Source organism: Pituophis catenifer, unplaced genomic scaffold, assembly GCF_029215685.1.
Source record: "Pituophis catenifer annectens isolate HBS135680 unplaced genomic scaffold, rPitCat1.0.hap2 SCAF_2, whole genome shotgun sequence".
Taxonomy (NCBI): Eukaryota; Metazoa; Chordata; class Lepidosauria; order Squamata; family Colubridae; genus Pituophis; species Pituophis catenifer.
This window is the reverse complement of record NW_027256882.1, coordinates 12,186,319-12,206,422: the sequence shown is the minus strand read 5'-3', so window position 1 is coordinate 12,206,422 and position 20,104 is coordinate 12,186,319. Positions and strand designations below refer to the sequence as shown.

The 20,104-nt window shown below is 47.8% G+C and overlaps 2 protein-coding genes across 4 annotated transcripts in view; both read right to left on the bottom strand.

Moving 5' to 3' along the window:
* Positions 1-20,104, bottom strand: part of LOC139311742 (zinc finger protein 420-like) — a 38,563-nt gene that overhangs the window by 7,153 nt on the left and 11,306 nt on the right. Inside the window, exon 1 of one of the 2 annotated variants that reach the window (XM_070936235.1) lies at positions 4,116-4,223. The exons of the other annotated variant lie outside the window; for it this stretch is intronic. Within the exon in view, the coding sequence (XP_070792336.1) occupies positions 4,116-4,127 (12 nt within the window). The 5' untranslated portion in view covers positions 4,128-4,223. Of the gene's footprint in view, positions 1-4,115; positions 4,224-20,104 lie in introns of those variants that run through there. 2 annotated transcript variants of the gene reach the window in all.
* Positions 7,222-18,616, bottom strand: LOC139311745 (zinc finger protein 420-like). 2 transcript variants are annotated; one of them, XM_070936239.1, is made up of 4 exons: positions 18,525-18,616; positions 16,488-16,569; positions 10,678-10,804; positions 7,222-10,478 (listed from the first exon to the last, which is right to left on the bottom strand). In XM_070936239.1, exons 3-4 carry the CDS (start codon positions 10,709-10,711, stop codon positions 8,269-8,271), a joined length of 2,244 nt encoding a protein of 747 aa, XP_070792340.1. In that variant the 5' UTR covers positions 10,712-10,804; positions 16,488-16,569; positions 18,525-18,616; the 3' UTR covers positions 7,222-8,268. The 2 variants fall into 2 exon arrangements, with proteins under 2 accessions (XP_070792340.1, XP_070792339.1); XM_070936238.1 differs by lacking the exon at positions 16,488-16,569.

Sequence of the window (20,104 nt, the reverse complement as noted above, 5' to 3'; positions counted from 1 at the left end):
GCCTAGAGAGCGGTTGGAGGGCCAGTCGTTCCGAGTCTGACTTGACACTGGTAAGGTCTCATATTAAGACCTACCTAGTGGCGATAAAAGCGGCGAAATCTAGCTATTTTGCCGCTCTTATCGCGTCATCAGATAACCGCCCAGCCACCCTGTTTAGGGTGACCCGCTCCCTCCTCCATCTGGGAGCGCGGGAGGACCCCTTGCAGGGCCGAGCTGAGGATTTTGTACAGTATCTGGATGATAAAATAACTCAGATTCGGGAAGACTTGGCCGCCGACTGGGTTAGTTCAGATGAGATGACTGAGGCAGGCCTTGAGAGTGTTATCTGGGAGGAGTTCGATCCTGTGGCTCCCGAGGACGTGGACAGGATCTTGGGGTGGCTGAACGCAACCACATGTTTATTGGACCCGTGTCCCTCCTGGTTGGTGCTGGCTTCCCGGGAGGTTACACGAGGCTAGCTCCAGGGAATTATTAACGCTTCTTTGAGCGAGGGTGTCCTGCCGGCCGCCTTGAAAGAGGCGGTGGTGAGGCCTCTCCTCAAGAAGCCATCCCTGGAACCGGCTGTTTTGGCTAACTATCGTCCAGTCTCCAACCTTCGCTTTATTGCGAAGGTTGTTGAGAGTGTGGTGGTGCGACAGCTTCCCCAGTACCTGGATGAAGCTGTCTATCTGGATCCGCTCCAGTCCGGCTTCGGACCTGGGTACAGCACGGCATTGGTTGCGTTGGTGGATGACTTCTGGAGGGCCCGGGATAGGGGTTATTCCTCTATCCTGGTCCTATTAGACCTTTCAGCGGCTTTTGATACCATCGACCATGGTATCATGTTGCGCCGGCTGGAGGGACTGGGAGTGGGGGGCACCGTTTTGCGGTGGTTCTCCTCCTATCTCTCCGACCGGTCGCAATCCGTGTTGACAGGGGGGCAGCGGTCGACCCCAAGGCGCCTTGTTTGTGGGGTGCCGCAAGGGTCGGTCCTCTCGCCCCTCCTGTTCAACATTTATGTGAAGCCGCTGGGTGAGATCATCCGTGGTTTTGGGATGGAGTTCCATCAGTACGCTGATGATACTCAGCTGTACATTTCCACCCCAGACCATCCCAATGATGCCTTGGAAGTGATGTCCCAGTGCCTGGAGGCCATGCGGGTCTGGATGGGGAGAAACAGGCTTCAACTCAACCCTTCCAAGACCGAGTGGCTGTGGCTGCCGGCGTCCCGGTATAGCCAGCTGAGGCCATTGCTGGTTATTGGGGGTGAATCATTGGCCCCCACGGAGAGGGCCCGCAACTTGGGTGTCCTCCTGGATGCGCGGCTGTCTTTAGAAGGGCATATGACAGCCATGGCCAGGGGGGCTTTTTGTCAGGTTCGCCTGATACGCCAGTTGCGCCCCTTTCTGGACCGGGACTCCCTACGCACGGTCACTCAAGCACTCGTCACTTCTCGTCTGGACTATTGTAACGCTCTCTACATGGGGCTCCCCTTGGGGTACACCTGGAGGCTCCAACTGGTGCAGAATGCGGCTGCGTGGGGGATTATGGGAGCGACGGGGCGCTCCCATGTGACTCCTCTCCTGCGCGAGCTGCATTGGCTTCCGGTGGACTTCCAGGTGCGCTTCAAGGTGTTGGTGATCACCTTTAAAGCGCTCCATGGCTTAGGGCCAGGGTACTTATGGGACCGCCTTCTGCCACCAATAGCCTCCCACCGGCCGGTTCGCTCCCACAGAGAGGGCCTCCTCAGGGTGCTGTCGGCCAGACAATACCGGCTGACGACCCCCAGGAGGAGAGCCTTCTCTGTGGTGGCACCTACCCTATGGAACAATCTACCCCCCGAGATACGAGTGATCTCCGACCTCCGGATTTTTCGTCGGGCCCTAAAAACATATTTTTTTCAGTTAGCCGGTCTGTCTTGATTTTAGGGTTAGATTTAAAATTTTAATATTGATTTTAATTGACAAGTTTTAAATTATGGGCCAAATTTATAAATTATTTTAACTTTATTTTTAACTGTGATGTTTGTATAGATGTTTTTATCTTGGCTGTTCACCGCCCTGAGTCCGAAAGGAGAAGGGCGGTATAGAAATTTGAAAAATAAATAAATAAATAAATAAATAAATAAATAAATAAATAAATAAATAAATAAATAAATAAATGAAGACGAGGCCACAAGAGTGTCTAGGAGTGAAAAGAAAACAGCAAGGGAATAATTTGCCATCAAACATCCTAATGATATTCCTGAGCAGCCAGTGCAGAAGGCTGATTTTAGCCCATTTTTAGACTAACTAGGGAACCCCTTTATGTGAGTCCCTTGCAGCCACACCAACATTACAAAGAAGCTCACCCTGGGTGAGAAGAAAACTGAAAGGGGTGGAAGGACCAGGGATTGGATTCAGAGGCAGATTATCTCAGCCATGAATGTATGTATTAAAGGACCACAGAGCTGGACTCTGGAGGCCTCAAGCAGATCCGCTCCCATTTCCAGGGAGTTGTGCTGAGTTGTTAGTCAGGAGGACTAGATCTGGCCTGGCACCAACAAAGAGACAGAGTCCAAATTGTCTCTCACGTATACAGGTAGTCCTCGAATTACAGCCATTCATTTAGTGACTCTTCAAAGTTACCAGGATACTGAAAAAACACTGACTCCTGGCAGCTTTTCACAGGACCTTTGCAGCATCCCCATGGTCACCTGATCAAAATTTGGACACTGGGCAACTGGCTCCTATTGGTAACGGCTACAGAGTCCCAGGGTCATGTGATCCCATTGCAATCTTCCCACAAGCAAAGTCAATAGAGAAGCCAGATTCCCTTAACCACCGTGTTACTAACTGAACAACAGCAGTGGGTTCACTTAACAACTGGAGCAAGAAAGGTCATAAAAAGGGGGAAAACTCACTTAGCCACTATCGCGCCAAGCAACAGAAATTCTGGGCTCGATTGTGGTCCTAAGTCAAGGACTACCTGCATTCAGATTTGGACAATGGCTGGGATAGATCTGGAATGATTTCTTTCATGCTTTCGTATTTCAGTGACATCAGCAGGAAGTACAGTTGTTTGATTGACAGGAGATACAGTAAGGAAGGTGCCAAAGAAGCCATGCCGACATCCTGTAGCCTTAAGGATTTTTAGCAAGACAGTTGTGGTTTCTCTCTCACCTTTCCCAGATATGGGACACAGGTCTTTATTTCAGCCATTTCAAGGTACGAATCTTGATCCCCAGAATCCTGACTAAGGTCACTGGAGGCTTTTAAGAAGAGACTGGACAGCCAATTGTCTGAAATGGTATAGACTCCTCCTCCTCAAGCAGGGGGTTGGACTAGAAGACCTCCAAGGTCCCTTCCAACTCCAAGTATGTTATTCTATGTTTATATAATGTTCACTTTCCTTATCAGATGATAGAAACTCTTTTCAAAGCTGGGACTTGCCCTTTGGAATACCCCACTGTAAAAGAGGAAAATTAGGGCCCTTTTATTGCTGGTGGACTTCAACTCCCAGAATTCCTGACACAGCTGGCTCGGGGATTCTGGGAGTTGAAGTCCACCAGTCCTAAAAGGGCCCTAGTTCCCCACCCCTGGCCTACAGCAACCTTTCCCAATCTTGGGAGCTGTAAAATATGTGGACTTCAACACACATGGAGAATTCTGGGAGCAGAAATCCACACACCACAAAGTTGCCAAGGCTGAGAAACAGTGGCCCACAGGAAAAGGCCTTTAAATGCACCCAAGACTCTAAAAACCCAGTTAAATTGAAGAATGGAAACGAATTGAAGGGATGAAAGCAACGAGGGCAAAGAGATGAAAGGGCATCAGAAGGAGCCTTTCCCCGATGCTCCCTCCGGAGGCGGCTCCTCTCGAAACAAGGGCTCCTGGGAGGGATCGCCCCCTTTTCTCCCCGCCGCTTTCCCAGCCCTTGAACTCCAAGCCTCCCGGATCTGAAACGGCCCCGGAGAAAAGGAAAAGGACGGGAAACGACCAGGAATAATAATAATAATAATCATCTCCCCAAGGAGAAAGTGGGGACTGCAGGAGGATCTTAGGAGCGCCCCAAGAAGCTGCATTGAAGGGTCTCCTGTCCGAGCATTTCCCCAGGTGGGAAGAAGGAAGGAAGGAAGGGAGGAAGGAGCTTCTCACCTGGCGCTCCATAGGAAAGAGGCGGCTCTCTTCCTCGCCCGGACTCCGCTCCCCAAGAGAGGCGCCCAGGATCGCCGCCGGACTCGCACCTGGATCCCCCTCCCCGGAACGACCCCAGCCAGGAGTCTGCACAGAACCAGACAGGAAGCGCTTGTAGCTCCTCCCCTCTCCGTCCAGCTCCTCCCACTCTCTAAAGGCCTGAGAGCGCCGCCCACTCGGGTTCCCCTGCTTGCCCCACCCCCTCCCCCCACCCCGCTCCCCCGTGGGATGGTCAGCTGGGCAGCGAGTCCATTGCTTCTTTGCCCCAGGGAGAGAACCGGGGGGGAGGGGGAGGGGAGGAAGCCCAGGATGGGAGGAGGGAAGCGAAAGGGATGCGGAGCAGCAAAGTTACACATTACAAATTAAGGGAGTTGGAAGGGACCTTGTGGGTCATCTAGTCCAACCTCCCCAAGCAGGAGACCCTGCACCATTTCTGACAAATGGCAGTCCAGTCTCCTCTTGAAAGCCTCCAGTGATGAAGCTCCACAACCTCCCAAGGCAACTTCTGTTCCATGGGTGGATTGTTCTCACTGTCAGAAAATTCCTCCTTGTTTCTAGGTTGAATCTCTGCTTGATCAGTTTCCATCCATCATTCCTTGTCTGGCCTTCAGGTGCTTTGGGGAACAGCTTCACCCCCTCCTCTCTGTGGCAGCCCCTCAAATATTGGAACAGTGCTATCCTGTCTCCCCTGGTCCTTCTCTTCCCTAGACTAGCCGTGCCCAGTTCCTGTAACCGTTCATCATCTGTTTTAGTCTCCAGTCCCCTAATCATGTTTGTTGGTCTTCTTTGCACCTTTTCTATGGTCTCAACATCTTTTTTATAGTGTGGTGACCAAAACTGGATGCAGTACTCTTGGTGTGGTCTTACTAGGGCTTTATAGAGTGGTATCAGTACCTCCCTTGATCTTGATTGTATCCCTCCTGTTAATGTAATTTAGGATTGCATTGGCTTTTCTGGCTGCCACCACACACTGCTAGCTCATATTTAGATGGTTGTCCACTAAGACTCCAAGATTAAGGTGACCAGATTTTAACATTGGTAAAGCGGGACACCATTGTGGGTGTGGCTTATTTTGTGGGTGTGGCTTGGAGGTCATGTGACCGGGTGGCCATGGCTATGTGTATAGTGACTAACCAGAGGGCTGAAAAAAGTCATTTCTGACAGGTCCTCGCACTTTTGACTGGTCCTCACACTTATGACCATCCGCACATTTATGCCCGTGCAGCATTCTTAACAACCATGTCACTCATTTCACAACTGCTTCTCTTCACCATGATGACAAGATAGGGCAAAAATGTAAAATGTGAGGACAGTCAGTAAATTCGAGGACTGGTCAAAAGTGTGAGGACCAGTCAAAAATAACTTTTTCAGCCCTCTGAGTAATCCATATGCATAAAAGGATACAGCAATAGAGAGGGATGAAGGAAGGGAAGGGAAATTAGAGTAGGAGGGAGGGTAAGAGAGGGAGGAAGAGAGGAGGAGAAGGAGAAAGGAAGAGGAAGTAGGGAGGAGAAGAAGAGGGTGGGGGGAAGAGAAAGTAAGAAGGAAAAAAAAGAGAGAGGTGATAGGTTTGAGGAGAAAGATTGCTGTACAATAAAAAAGATGAAAGGGAAGAAAGCCAACCCTTTTTTTCCCTTCCTTTTTTCCTTCTGTGTGTTCTGCATGATGTGTTAGACCAGTGATGGCTAACCTTTTCGCCATCGCGTACCAGGAGTGGGGGACGGGGGGGGTTTCATGCACCTAGGTGCACACATCCATAATTCTATGCGCCCCCGCCCCGCTTCTGGCACACGATGGCCCGGTAGGTCCTTTTTTCTCTCACACTTGGCTCTAGAGCCTTTCTAGGAGTCTGGGAAGGACCTTCCCCACCCACCTGGAGGTCCTCCAGACGCCAGAAATGGCCTGTTTGCCAACTTCTGGTGGGACCAGAAGGCCTCTTTTTTGCTGTCCCCAGCCTGCAGACCCTCTCTAGAGGTCTGGGGAGGACGAAAACGGCCTTCCTCACCCCTCCGGAGGCCGAAAACGGCACATTTGCCAACTTCCTAGAGAGGCTCTGGAGGCTGGGGACAGCAAAAAACGGGCCTTTTCCACCCCCCACCCCCTGGCCCTCCAGAGACAGGAAACTGTCTGTTTCACGCCAGAGTTGAACTCGCATGCCCACTGATATGGCTACGCATGTCACCTGTGGCACCCATGCCATAGGTTGGCCATCACGGTGTTAGACTTACCTCATTGATGTTCCTGGATGATGACAAAGACTGCATCATATTTATTCTCCTCTATCTATTCCCATTGCCGCGTGGCTCTGCAACGTGCAATGGGAAGAAAAGCACTTTCAGGTGGCAGCGCTGCAATCCCCACCCCAAATCCAGAACGGTTTCCAGTTCCCAGCTGCACATTGCAGGGGAACTGGCCGCCCGCCGCCTGAAACGCGGCTCTGAAAATTGGATTGGGGAATGCGGGCAGCGGTGGCTGGAAAAGAGGGGCGTTTGACTTTAGGAGCTCCCGTTCGGCTCGCTTGGCTCCTGGGCGCACAAAGGACTTAGGCAGCGGCGGCGGAGGCGGAGGCTCCTCACATTGCTGGGGAATGAAGTCATCGTGACCACTCTGCCCTGAGCTGCCTGCTGGGTGGCCAGAGGGGTGACCAGCCGCAAATCATGGCACCCGCCTTGTTCCCTGAAGCTGCCGGGCGGATTGCCCCCCCCCCAGACCGTCCGGAAGAGGGTTGTTCCTCAGGCTGTGCCCCGACCCAGATCCCTGCTGTCTGGAACTGCCCAAAAATGGCCAAAGGGTGGGGGCCGTCGGGTGGGCAGCGCTACATTCGGCGTATAAGTCGCACCCAGATTTTCACCCCCTTTTGGGGGGTAAAAAGGTGCGTCTTATACACCGAACAATACGGTAGTCATTTCTACTTACACCACCATATACCATTAAAGGTATTTCAATTATTACAGTTTAAATTGATTCATATTACTAAAAACGAATCCTTATCTAAATTTCAAAAATGCAAATAAAAATATTCCAATTATTATTCATTTCATTTTTACAATCATACGATTTCCCATTTCTTACTACAATTCATATTTCAATTCTAAGTATATATAGCATGTTTCTCTTTCATTTCTATCTTTTTCTCTTTTCATTTTTATTTTTGCCTTTTTCTTTCCCCTTTTTTCTTTTGCGCTTTAAATCTTGAATTCTCCTATTTTGCCCTATATTTCCCCTTGTTTCCCATCTCTTTTCTTCTTTTCTTATTTCCCCTCTGTTTATCCCAGTGTAATCATTTTGTATTTCAAAATCCTGGACTCTTCTATTTTCCCCCGCATTTCCTGTTGTTTTCCACCCTTTTTCTCTCTTTTTTATCTTTTCACTGTTAATCCCAGTGTAATCATTTAAGTTTTTTATGTTCTTTCTATTCCACCCTTCTTTCCTTCTTTGTCTCCTTCCATCCTTTTTGTTTTTTCCATTGTTAATCCCAATGTAATCTCTAAAAACCTCCTTTTTATTGTTGCTATCCACATATTCAATTAGATTTTCAAAATTAATCTCATTGTCTTTATCTTCTTTTTTTATTTTCAGTCTCTGTATCTTACTTCTCTGTCTTTATTTCCTTGTCACTTTGAGCATGCTCTATCTCAATTTTTGGGTCCTCAAGTTTCGATTCTCCATGTAACATTGTAATTATTTCTCTTATTTCCGTTTTCCATGACGAGTACATCATTTCCATCATTTCTCTAATTTCCTGTGCCATTTTATTCTTTCTGGGTTGATATTATTCCAGGATGCAGCAGCTGCCAGATAACGTTGTTCCCCCTTTCCGCCTCTTCTGCATGCACCAGGGGGTGCAAAGTAAACAGCTGGGCTGAATAACCTGAAATTGTGTTCCCCCCCCAAAAAAAGACCTAGGGCTTATTTTGGAGCCCCAAAAAATGTAAGCAAGTTTTATTTTGGGGAAAACACGGTATCCAAAAGTTAATTCCTAATTATAAAAGGAAATTCTTATTTTTAATGGATCAAAAAAGTCTACTGCTTTGGAACCCCTTTTCCATACACTATGCATTTTTACAGATTCTCCTGGGCATGAAGCAAATTTTGAGAATCAACACAACATCAATTAGCATCGTCTTTTCCTGCTATGCACCTTCTTATGTCTATTAAATTCACTACAGGTTCTGAATTTCTTTCCACACTCCACACACTCATATGGCTTCTCCCCTGCATGGATTCTCTTATGGAGTGTAAAATAACTCCTGTCTTTGAAAGCCTTTCCACACCCAATGCATTTAAACGGCTTCTCCCCTGTGTGGATTCTTTTATGACGTGTAAGACTCTTTCCGTCTCTGAAACTCTTTCCACACTCAATGCATTTAAATGGTTTCTCCCCTGTGTGGATCCTCATGTGGTAGGTAAGAGTGCCACTCTCATTATAACATTCTCCACACTCCAGGCATTTATAGGGTTTCTTCCCTGAATGAAGCCTTCTATGGTACCTGAGTGAATTATTGTGACTAAAGCTTTTTCCGCACTCGTAACATGTATACGGTTTCTCCCCAGTGTGGGTCCTCTTGTGGCTACGAAGGCTACTTCTTATTCCGAAACTCATGCCACACTCGGTGCACTTATAGGGTTTCTCCCCTGTGTGAATCCTTTTATGGATCGTCAGTGCTCCAGTATCAATGAAGCGTTTTCCACACTCCTGGCACTTATATGGTTTCTCCCCAGTGTGGGTTCTGCTATGTAGGATATAGCTTCTTTTTGCATTGAAGCTCTTTCCACATGTACGGCATTCATATGGTTTCTCCCCAGTGTGGAGCCTTTTGTGGCAAGTGAGGGACGTCAATTCAGTGAAGCATTTGCCACATTCGATGCACTTATAAGGCTTTTCACCCGTGTGGGTCCTTTTATGGGTATTAAGGTTACTTGTTTGACTGAAGCGCTTCCCACACTCGGTGCATCGATGTGGTTTCTCTCCACTGTGGACACTTCTATGGGATGTTAAGTGGCTGGATTTACGGAAGCTCTTTCCACACTCCATGCATTTGTACGGTTTCTCCCCTGTGTGGGTCCGTTCATGGGCATGAAGGCCACTAGAATTGATAAAGCGCTTTCCACACTGCAGGCACTGAAAGGGCTTCTCCCCCGTGTGGATTCGGTGATGGACCATAAGATATGAAGAGCACTGGAAGCGCTTTCCACACTCCATGCATTGAAATGGTTTTTCCCCCGTGTGGGTCCTCTCGTGTGACTTAAGATGAACTTTTTGACTGAAGCTCTTTCCACACTGCAGGCATTTATAAGGTTTTTCTCCTTTATGCATCCTATTATGTTTAGTTAGCGTATCACGTCTATTGAAGCTTTTTCCACACTCTAAACATTCATAGGGTTTCTCCTCTGTGTGAATCCTATTATGGCAAGTAAGGGAATCGGTGGTTCTGAAGCATTTTCCACACTCTGTGCATTTATATGGCTTCTCTCCAGTGTGGATCCTCTTATGAGAATTGAAATTGCCTTTTTGGGTGAAACTCTTCCCACACACTGTGCAATGATACGGCTTTTCCCCTGTATGGGTCCTATTATGGTAAGTGAGGTGACTTGCACAGCGGAAGCTCTTCCCACATTCCAGGCATTTACATGATTTATTTCCAGTGCGGCTTTTTTTCCGGGAATTTGGTTTCTTGCTCCAAGTAAGCCTCGTTCTACCCTTCCTGCATTTATGCAACTTCTCTTCTCTGTGGATGCTTTGATGGGAAGTAAGGGAGGTGCTGTTTCTGAAGGTCTTTCCACAGGTGATGCATTGATGCTGCTGCTTCTCTTCGTGGACCCTCTTATGTGAATTAAGATGATTTTTCTGCCTGAAGGTCCTTCCACAATCCAGACATTTGTGTGGATCCTCTGCTTTGTGAATCTTTTTATGTGATGCAAGGGAGCGGCTTGTATCGAAGCTTTCTGCACACTCCGTACATTTGTACATTTCCCCTCCTTCTTGTATGCTTTCATGTAAAGGAGGAGGAAGGGTCCCTCTGGAGTGTTCCCTGCTTTCATCTTGTTTCTCTCCAGCAGGGCTTTCGCAACACTCACATACTCCCAATTCATCTCGGAGTGTTTTCCCACACTTTGAACACTCTCCTTTTTCTTGGCAATCATCTGTGTCCAATAAGACATTGGGATCTGGACAAGGTAAACCAGAACAATTCTCCAGCTTCCCCGTTAACTGCTTTTCCTCAGAACTTTGCTTTCCATATATTTTTTCTGCAATTTCCTTTTTCTCTTTTGGCAAGGGTGCTGCTGCCTCTTGGCCAGAATCCTCCATCTCCCATCCATCATCTGCTTGTAACAGAAAAAAAAGAAAAGTTAAGACAAACTTAGGTGTGAAAAGGATCAAGCACCATTGCTGTATTTGAACACTTATCAATATTTTTCAAAACTCCCATTTGTTCAAAACATGATGCTATGCTTGTTATTAAGTTGATATAAGATTTGACCTTTGGCTCCTAAATGTAAATATCTCAACAGAATCTCTTACCTAAGGAGGCCATGTTCCTCTTGGTTTCCAGCATGACCTCTTGGTACAGGGCTTTTTGCTCAGAATCCAGCAGGGCCCACTCCTCCACGGAGAAAAACACAGCTACATCCTCAAGCGATACCAAATCCTGACACAGGGAGAGGAGAGAAACCACAACTTATTCCATGAACCTTCCTAACAATGAACACTTCAATGAATTACATTTGAGTCTACTTCTTAATGAAAAACCTCTAGTTTTCAAGTAGGGCAAACAAACATGTTAGGATATTGAATTTAGAATCTGAAACAGTAAAGTGTCAAATAGGCCGGAACAGAATTGTAACTGATTAGTTAGAGAGTGCTGACTCATGCATGATGCAATCTACGCTATGATTGGTTGCTGTAAGTATAAAGGGGCGTTTCCCTTTTTTCCCTCCTTTTTTCCTTCTGTATGTTCTGCATGATGTTTTAGATTTACCTCATGATGTTCCTGACTATCTTATGTTCTTCCTTTTCTGGATGATGACAAAGACTGCGGTAAATTTGTAGGTTAAACATATTTATATTTATATAAAATCTACAAGTCTGTGTCAGTGTCTCTGACTTTATCTGGACAGCTGCTGGGCAATTTCATGACCTAACATCTTCCCTGGAGAACCTTTCCAAAAACATAAAGTGCCTCTGGCTAGAGATACATCTAGTTAATGTTTTACTGGTTTCTCCGATGCCGCAGGAGCAGCAATCTCATATTCGTTTGTTGTCCATTGATGGGCTTGACCTTGGATATCTTGACTGAATCCAACATTGGGTTAATTGTACCCAGTGTGGTGAGCAGATGAATCCTTCCAAATCAAGTGGGTTCACCGTTTAATTTCTGTGCAAAAGTCAAGCTTGAACTTTACTTTTTACTTTAGGCTCTCATGGTCAACGCTTTTAAAAATCCTTTGTAAAGACCACATCTGGAATATCGAGTTCAGTTTTGGTCACAACATTACCAAAACGATGTGGAGACTTTGGAAAAAGTGCAAAGAGCTACTAAGAATTAAAGGCCTTGAGACTAAAACATATGAAAAACAATTGCAGGAACTGGATATGGCTAGTCTAGAGAAAAGAAGGACTAGGGGAGACATGGCTTAAGAAGAAATTTTTTAAATGTTTTAATTGGTTTTTGATTTTTAATTTTTGGGCCAAATTTATATATATTTTTAATTGTTTTTAAATATTTGTATTTCATGTTCTTAATTCTGGCTGTACACCGCCCTGAGTCCTCAGGGAGAAGGGCGGTATATAAATTGGAAATAAAATACCGTATTTTCCGGCGTATAAGACGACCGGGCGTATAAGACGACCCCCTACTTTTCCTGTTAAAATATAGGGTTTGGGCTATACTCGCCGTATAAGACTACCCCTCTTCCAACGCACACCAAATAAAAATTAAAAAAACATCAACTGGCTCACCCACAATGTAAAAGCAGCTGTGCTAGACCCAAAATGGCCCCTGAAACAAGCAGGAACCTCACACAGCCACAAAAAGCCCCAAAAAACAACTTTCACGCTTTACACACACAACACAACACAACACAACACAACACAACACAACACAACTGGCTCATCCACAATGTAAAAGTAGCTGTGTTAGACCCAAAATGGCCCCTGCAACAAGCAGGAACTTCACACAGCCACAAAAAGCCCAAAAACCCAACTTTCACACTTTACACACACAAAATTCCACATACAGCTTTGTGAGATTTTGTGTGTTTGTGTAGTTAGAGTGAAACACTACAGAAACACACTAAATCTCAGAAAGCTGCACAAATATTATTTTATTTTATTTTTATTTTTATATGAAAGCTAAATTTAAAACTTCCTAAACTTTAAATGGCTAGGTCTAAAAAAGAACTAAAAAAAACCCCAATTAACTATTTTTTTTTTAAAGATCCCAAAGGGGAAAAAAACTTACGGTACCCAATAGAACAGGGGTCTCCAACCTTGGCAACTTTAAGACTTGTAGACTTCAACTCCCAAAATTCCTCAGCCAGCTTTGTTTTGCTGGCTGAGGAATTCTGGGAGTTGAAGTCCACAACTCCCTGCCTGCTTGGTTGCAGGCAGGGAGTTGCTTGCTGATGGAATGGATTCAGGCAAGCGAAGCAAGGCAAGCAACTAAGGCAGTGGTTCTCAACCTTCCTAATGCTGCGACCCTTTAATACAGTTCCTCATGTTGTGGTGACCCCCAACAATAAAGTTATTCCTAAAACCATCAAAAATATGTGTTTTCCGATGGTCTTAGGCCAGGGGTCCCCAACCTTTTGGACCTCAGGGACCACCAACTTCATAATTTTAAATTTCGCAGACCACTAATACGAATCCAGTGCCCCGCTTGCTGAAGCACCTGGACTCCCAGTACGGGATGGGGTCCTTCAGGCACTCTCCATCCTCTCTCTCTCTCTCTCTCTCTGTCTCCCACTCTTTCTCTCTCATTCTCTCTTTCTCTCTCTCTCATTTTCGCTTTCTCTCTCTCTCCCTCTCTTTCTTTCTCTCCCACTCTTTCTCATTCTCTCTTTCTCTCTCCCCCCTCTCTCATTCTCTTTCTCTCTCCCCCTCTTTCTCATTCTTTCTTTCCCCCACTCTTTCCCTTTCTCTCCCCTCTTTCTCATTCTTTCTCTCTCTCCCACTCTTTCTCTCTCATTCTTTCTCCCCCCTTTCTCTCTTTCTCCCACTCTCTTTCTCTCTTTCTCCCCCCCACTCTCTCTCATTCTCTCTTTCTCTCTGTCCCCCTTTCTCTCCCCCCCACTTTCTCTTTCTCCCTCCCCCTCTTTCTCTTTCTCCCACTCTTTCTCATTCTCTTTCTCTCTCCCCCTCTTTCTCTCTCTCCCCACTCTCTCCCTCTCATTCTGATTCTCTCATTCTGATTCTCTTTCATTTTCTCTCCCTCTCTCTCATTCTCTCTCTGATTCTTTGGTTCTCTTTGATTCTGTCTCTTTCTCTGTCTCTCATTCTCTCTCTCTCACTCTCTCTCTCTGATTCTCTCTGTCTCTTTCTCTCATTCTCTTTCATTCTGTCTTTCTCTCTCTTTCATTCTTTGTCTCTTTCTCTCTGTCTCATTCTGATTCTCTCTCTCTCATTCTCTCTTTCATTCTTTGTCTCTTTCTCTCTCTGTCTCATTCTGATTCTCTCTCTTTCTCTCTCTTTCTCTCTCTCTCTCATCTCATGGGCCAGCCAGTGTCTTGGGGCTGAGAGGAAGTCAAGCATCTCCCTGAGAGACTGAGGGATGGAAGAAGTGTGGGAGCGAAGCACTACTTGAACTTGTGCGGCATGAGCATTCGCCTTGGTATATTTGCACCAGCCGATGGCCAAGGCAGCCCTCATCTGTCTGCTGAAAGTGCAGCATCAGGATTCTGCCTTGCTATATTTGCGGCGCAAGGCAGCCTTTGTTTCCTGCTGCTTGGGACTCAGAGCGGTAAATAGCGTCTGATCCGGAGAGCAGCTGGATTTTGCTCTCTAATCTGGATGCCAGATCGGCCCCCTGCAAACTCTCGTCTCTCAAGGAGCGCTCCCTGAAGCGGGGCTGGAAACTTTGGTTGGACTGCTTGAGAGAGGAGAGCTTGCAGGGGGGCGATCTGGTGTCTGCAACGGAGAGCGGCATCCGGCTTTTTCTCTCCGCTGTAAGAGCGCTGTAAGAGCGGCAGCCCTCATCTCCTAATGCTTGGGACTGCAAAATCCAGCTGCTCCCCGGACCAGTCACCATTTACCGCTCCGAGTCCCAAACATTAGGAGATGAGGGCTGCCGCTCTTACAGCGCTCTTATAGCGGAGAGAAAAAGCTGGATGCCGCTCTCCGTTGCAGACACCAGATCGCCCCCCTGCAAGCTCTCCTCTCTCAAGCAGTCCAACCAAAGTTTCCAGCCCCGCTTCAGGGAGCGCTCCTTGAGAGACGAGAGTTTGCAGGGGGCTGATTTGGCATCCGGATTAGAGAGCAAAATCCAGCAGCTCTCCGGATCAGACGCCACTTACCACTCTGAGTCCCAGGCAGCAGGAAACAAAGGCTGCCTTGCGCCACTCCTGACACAAATATACCAAGGCGGAATGCTGCTGCCGTACAAATGAAAGTAGTGCTTCACTCCCACAGCTTCCAGCCATCGCAAACGCCGCTTCTTCCCGCTTCTGCCGCCCCCTCCCCCACCGCCACAACAGCACCATTCATTCCGGATGGCGAGGGTTGCGCTCGTTTTTCTGTATTGCACCACCATCAAAACCCCTGTGAAAGGGTTGTTTGACCCCCAACCACTGAGCTAAGGTAAGCAAGCCAGGAAAATGCGCTGCGCACTCCCACCCTTTGCCTGCGAGCCCGGACGCTGATCCGGATGGCTGCAGAAGGAACTGGGCACCGGCTGTCATGTCTTTTCTGCTGTGCGGGGTTCGGCACCTGGGCTCCCGGGGTTTAAGCCTCTGGGCCAGCCCGTGCTGCTCCAGGATGTTAGCTTCGGGCTCCTTGGAATCGCTGCCGGGTGGTTCTTCCCGTTGGGGCGATGGTGGGTGGCTGCGAGCCTGGAAGAGGTGGTGAAATGCAGAGCAATACCTCGTGGGGAAGGAGTCCGCCGTGGCTCCCGCAATCCAAGCGACGCTGATCGCTGCCGAACCCCGCACAGCAGAAAAGACATGACAGCCGGTGCCCAGTTCCTTCTGCAGCCATCCGGATCAGTGTCCGGGCTCGCAGGCAAAGGGTGGGAGTGCGCAGCGCATTTTCCTGGCTTGGCGCCGATCCGGACGACTGCAGAACGAACTGGGCACCGGCTGTCATGTCTTTTCTGCTGTGCAGGGTTCGGCACCTGGGCTCCCGGGGTTTAAGCCTCTGGGCCAGCCCGTGCTGCTCCAGGATGTTCGCTTCGGGCTCCTTGGAATCGCTGCCGGGCGGTTCTTCCCGTTGGGGCGATGGTGGGTGGCAGCGATCGGCGTCGATCGCTGCGCACTCCCACCCTTCGCCTGCGAGCCCAGGTGCCGATCCGCTTGGACTGCGGGAGCCACGGCGGTGCTGGCCAGGCTGGGTCTGGTGCGGTGGGCGGAGATGAAGGAGCAGCCTCGGCGGCAGCAGCAGCAATTACAATGGGAAAAGCCATGGGGAAAGGAGGACGAGGAAGATCTGGCAAGGCGGTGCGAGCACTTCATGGCTCCTCCGGTGAGCGGATTGCGAGAGCTGTGCGACTGGGGCGGAGACATGCGAAGTCGCATGGAGCTTCTCATAATGGAGACTCAGAGCCAGGTGTGCAAGGCGCTGGCCCAGGTCGACCGCGCCGCCGCTTTCACCGTGGACTGCTGGGAAAGGAAGGAAGGTGACCCGAATTCCGGGGTTGAGTGGGGACGCGTTCCTTTCTCGTGGGCCGCGCACTGCCTGGCACCTCTTGTAGGTTGGAACTAATTCGGAGTACAGCTTCCCCTCAATGTTGCCGGCGCTCCCAAAGTGTCATCGGTCAGCGCCAGCAACTCAGATTCGGGTACCCGGCGTATAAGACGACCCCCGACTTTTGAGATGATTTTCCTGGGTTAAAAAGTCGTCTTATACGCCGGAAAATACGGTAAAAATAAAATAAAAAGATAGCCGTGTTCCAGTATTTCTGGGGCTGTGAGAAAAATTAACTAATGGAATGGTTTGCCTTCAGAAGTTGTGGGCTGGAGGTTTTTAAGGACAGACTGGACACCCACTTGTCTGAAATGGTATAGGGTCTCCTGCTTGAAACAGGGGGATAGACTAGAAGATCTCTAAGATCCCTTCCAATTGTGTTATTCTGTTATTGTGAGATTGGCACATCTGGGGAAGGGAGGGAAGAATTCTCCTACCTGCCTTGGAAGCTCAACCGTTGTTAAGCCTCCACTATAAAACCTGAGGTTCCGGGGGATGAAGACGAGGCCACGAGAGTGTCTAGGAGTGAAAAGAAAACAGCAAGGGAATAATTTGCCACCAAACATCCTAATGATATTCCTGAGCAGCCAGTGCAGAAGGCTGATTTTAGCCTATTTCTAGGCTAACTAGGGAGCCCCTTTATGTGAGTCCCTTGCAGCCACACCAACATTACATAGAAGCTCACCCTGGGTGAGAAGAAAACTGAAAGGGGTGGAAGGACCAGGGATTGGATTCAGAGGCAGATTATCTCAGCCATGAATGTATGTATTAAAGCACCTCAGAGCTGGACTCTGGAGGCCTCAAGCAGATCCGCTCCCATTTCCAGGGAGTTGTGCTGAGTTGTTAGTCAGGAGTACTAGATCTGGCCTGGCACCAACAAAGAGACAGAGTCCAAATTGTCTCTCACGTATACAGGTAGTCCTCGAATTACAGCCATTCATTTAGTGACTCTTCAAAGTTACCAGAACACTGAAAAAACACTGACTCCTGGCAGCTTTTCACAGGACCTTTGCAGCATCCCCATGGTCACCTGATCAAAATTTGGACACTGGGCAACTGGCTCATATTTGTAACGGCTACAGAGTCCCAGGTCATGTGATCCCATTGCAATCTTCCCACAAGCAAAGTCAATAGAGAAGCCAGATTCCCTTAACCACCGTGTTACTAACTGAACAACAGCAGTGGGTTCACTTAACAACTGTAGCAAGAAAGGTCATAAAAAGGGGGAAAACTCACTTAGCCACTATCGCGCCAAGCAACAGAAATTCTGGGCTCAATTGTGGTCCTAAGTCAAGGACTACCTGTATTCAGATTTGGACAATGGCTGGGATAGATCTGGAATGATTTCTTTAATGCTTTTATATTTCAGTGACATCAGCAGGAAGTACAGTTGTTTGATTGACAGGAGATACAGTAAGGAAGGTACCAAAGAAGCCATGCCGACATCCTGTAGCCTTAAGGATTTTTAGCAAGACAGTTGTGGTTTCTCTCTCACCTTTCCCAGATATGGGACACAGGTCTTTATTTCAGCCATTTCAAGGTACGAATCTTGATCCCCAGAATCCTGACTAAGGTCACTGGAGGCTTTTAAGAAGAGACTGGACAGCCAATTGTCTGAAATGGTATAGACTCCTCCTCCTCAAGCAGGGGGTTGGACTAGAAGACCTCCAAGGTCCCTTCCAACTCCAAGTATGTTATTCTATGTTTATATAATGTTCATTTTCCTTATCAGATGATAGAAACTCTTTTCAAAGCTGGGACTTGCCCTTTGGAATACCCCACTGTAAAAGAGGAAAATTAGGGCCCGTTTATTGCTGGTGGACTTCAACTCCCAGAATTCCTGACACAGCTGGCTGGGGGATTCTGGGAGTTGAAGTCCACCAGTCCTAAAAGGGCCCTAGTTCCCCACCCCTGGCCTACAGCAACCTTTCCCAATCTTGGGAGCTGTAAAATATGTGGACTTCAACACACATGGAGAATTCTGGGAGCAGAAATCCACACACCACAAAGTTGCCACGGCTGAGAAACAGTGGCCCCCAGGAAAAGGCCTTTAAATGCACCCAAGACTCTAAAAACCCAGTTAAATTGAAGGATGGAAACGAATTGAAGGGATGAAAGCAACGAGGGCAAAGAGATGAAAGGGCATCAGAAGGAGCCTTTCCCCGATGCTCCCTCCGGAGGCGGCTCCTCTGGAAACAAGGGCTCCTGGGAGGGATCGCCCCCTTTTCTCCCCGCCGCTTTCGCAGCCCTTGAACTCCAAGCCTCCCGGATCTGAAACGGCCCCAGAGAAAAGGAAAAGGACGGGAAACGACCAGGAATAATAATAGTAATAATCATCATCTCCCCCAAGGAGAAAGTGGGGACTGCAGGAGGATCTTAGCAGCGCCCCAAGAAGCTGCATTGAAGGGTCTCCTGTCCGAGCATTTCCCCAGGTGGGAAGAAGGAAGGAAGGAAGGGAGGAAGGAGCTTCTCACCTGGCGCTCCATAGGAAAGAGGCGGCTCTCTTCCTCGCCCGGACTCCGCTCCCCAAGAGAGGCGCCCAGGATCGCCGCCGGACTCGCACCTGGATCCCCCTCCCCGGAACGACCCCAGCCAGGAGTCTGCACAGAACCAAACAGGAAGCGCTTGTAGGTCCTCCCCTCTCCGTCCAGCTCCTCCCACTCTCTAAAGGGCTGAGAGCGCCGCCCACTCGGGTTCCCCTGCTTGCCCCACCCCCTCCCCCCACCCCTCTCCCCCGTGGGATGGTCAGCTGGGCAGCGAGTCCATTGCTCCTTTGCTCCAGGGAGAGAAACGGGGGGGGGGGGGAGAGGGGGAGGGGAGGAAGCCCAGGATGGGAGGAGGGAAGGGAAAGGGATGCGGAGCAGCAAAGTTACACATTACAAATTAAGGGAGTTGGAAGGGACCTTGTAGGTCATCTAGTCCAACCTCCCCAAGCAGGAGACCCTGCACCATTTCTGACAAATGGCAGTCCAGTCTCTTCTTGAAAGCCTCCAGTGATGAAGCTCCCACAACCTCCCAAGGCAACTTAGTGGTTGTCCACTAAGACTCCAAGATCCTTCTCACAGGTATTGCTACTAAGCCTGGTTTCACCCAGTCTATATGTGTACTTTTGGTTTTTCTTGCCTTAGTGTAGGACTTTACTTTTCTCTACATTGAATTTCATTTTGTTATGTTGGAAGAAATATCCTTCTGGGTTCTGCTCCAAGTGGTCCTCACACTTATGACCATCCACACATTTATGCCCGTGCAGCATTCTTAACAACCATGTCACTCATTTCACAACTGCTTCTCTTCACCATGATGACAAGATAGGGCAAAAATGTAAAATGTGAGGACAGTCGTAAGTTCGAGGACTGGTCAAAAGTGTGAGGACCAGTCAAAAATAACTTTTTCAGCCCTCTGAGTAGTCCATATGCATAAAAGGATACAGCAATAGAGAGGGATGAAGGAAGGGAAGGGAAATTAGAGTAGGAGTGAGGGTAAGAGAGGGAGGAAGAGAGGAGGAGAAGGGGAAAGGAAGAGGAAGTAGGGAGGAGAAGAAGAGGGTGGGGGGAAGAGAAAGTAAGAAGGAAAGAAAAAGAGAGGTGGTAGGTTTGAGGAGAAAGATTGCTGTACAATAAAAAGGATGAAAGGGAAGAAAGCCAACCCCAAACAAATATAAAGATATTAAGATAAAGAATGAATTGTTAAACTTTAAAGAATAAAAGAGAACAAATATGAATAAATAGCAATAATTAGAAACACACATACAAACATACAATATATTTTTTTTGAACAGAATATTTGGCTGGTTCACAAATTTATACTTTAGTCATTTCAATTAAATTTACAATTTCTATATTTCCTTTTTGCCATATTTATTCCTCATCTATTTTTTTTAAAAAACAATATTACCCTTCATCCTCATCTCTAATCTTAATCAAATTCAATTTTTCCCTTCTATTCTATATTATACCTCTTCCCATTGTCATCTATTTTTATATCCATCCTCACATTGGTTAATTATGTAATTATGTAATACAGTTGTTTAATACAAATTCAACATTTTAATATA

What these genes read in the sequence shown, in the direction of transcription:
- LOC139311745 (XM_070936238.1), bottom strand. An exon ending in GAGGAACATGGCCTCCTTAG is followed by an intron (nt 10,479 to 10,677) that starts GTAAGAGATTCT and finishes TGTTACAAGCAG; the next exon opens with ATGATGGATGGGAGATGGAG.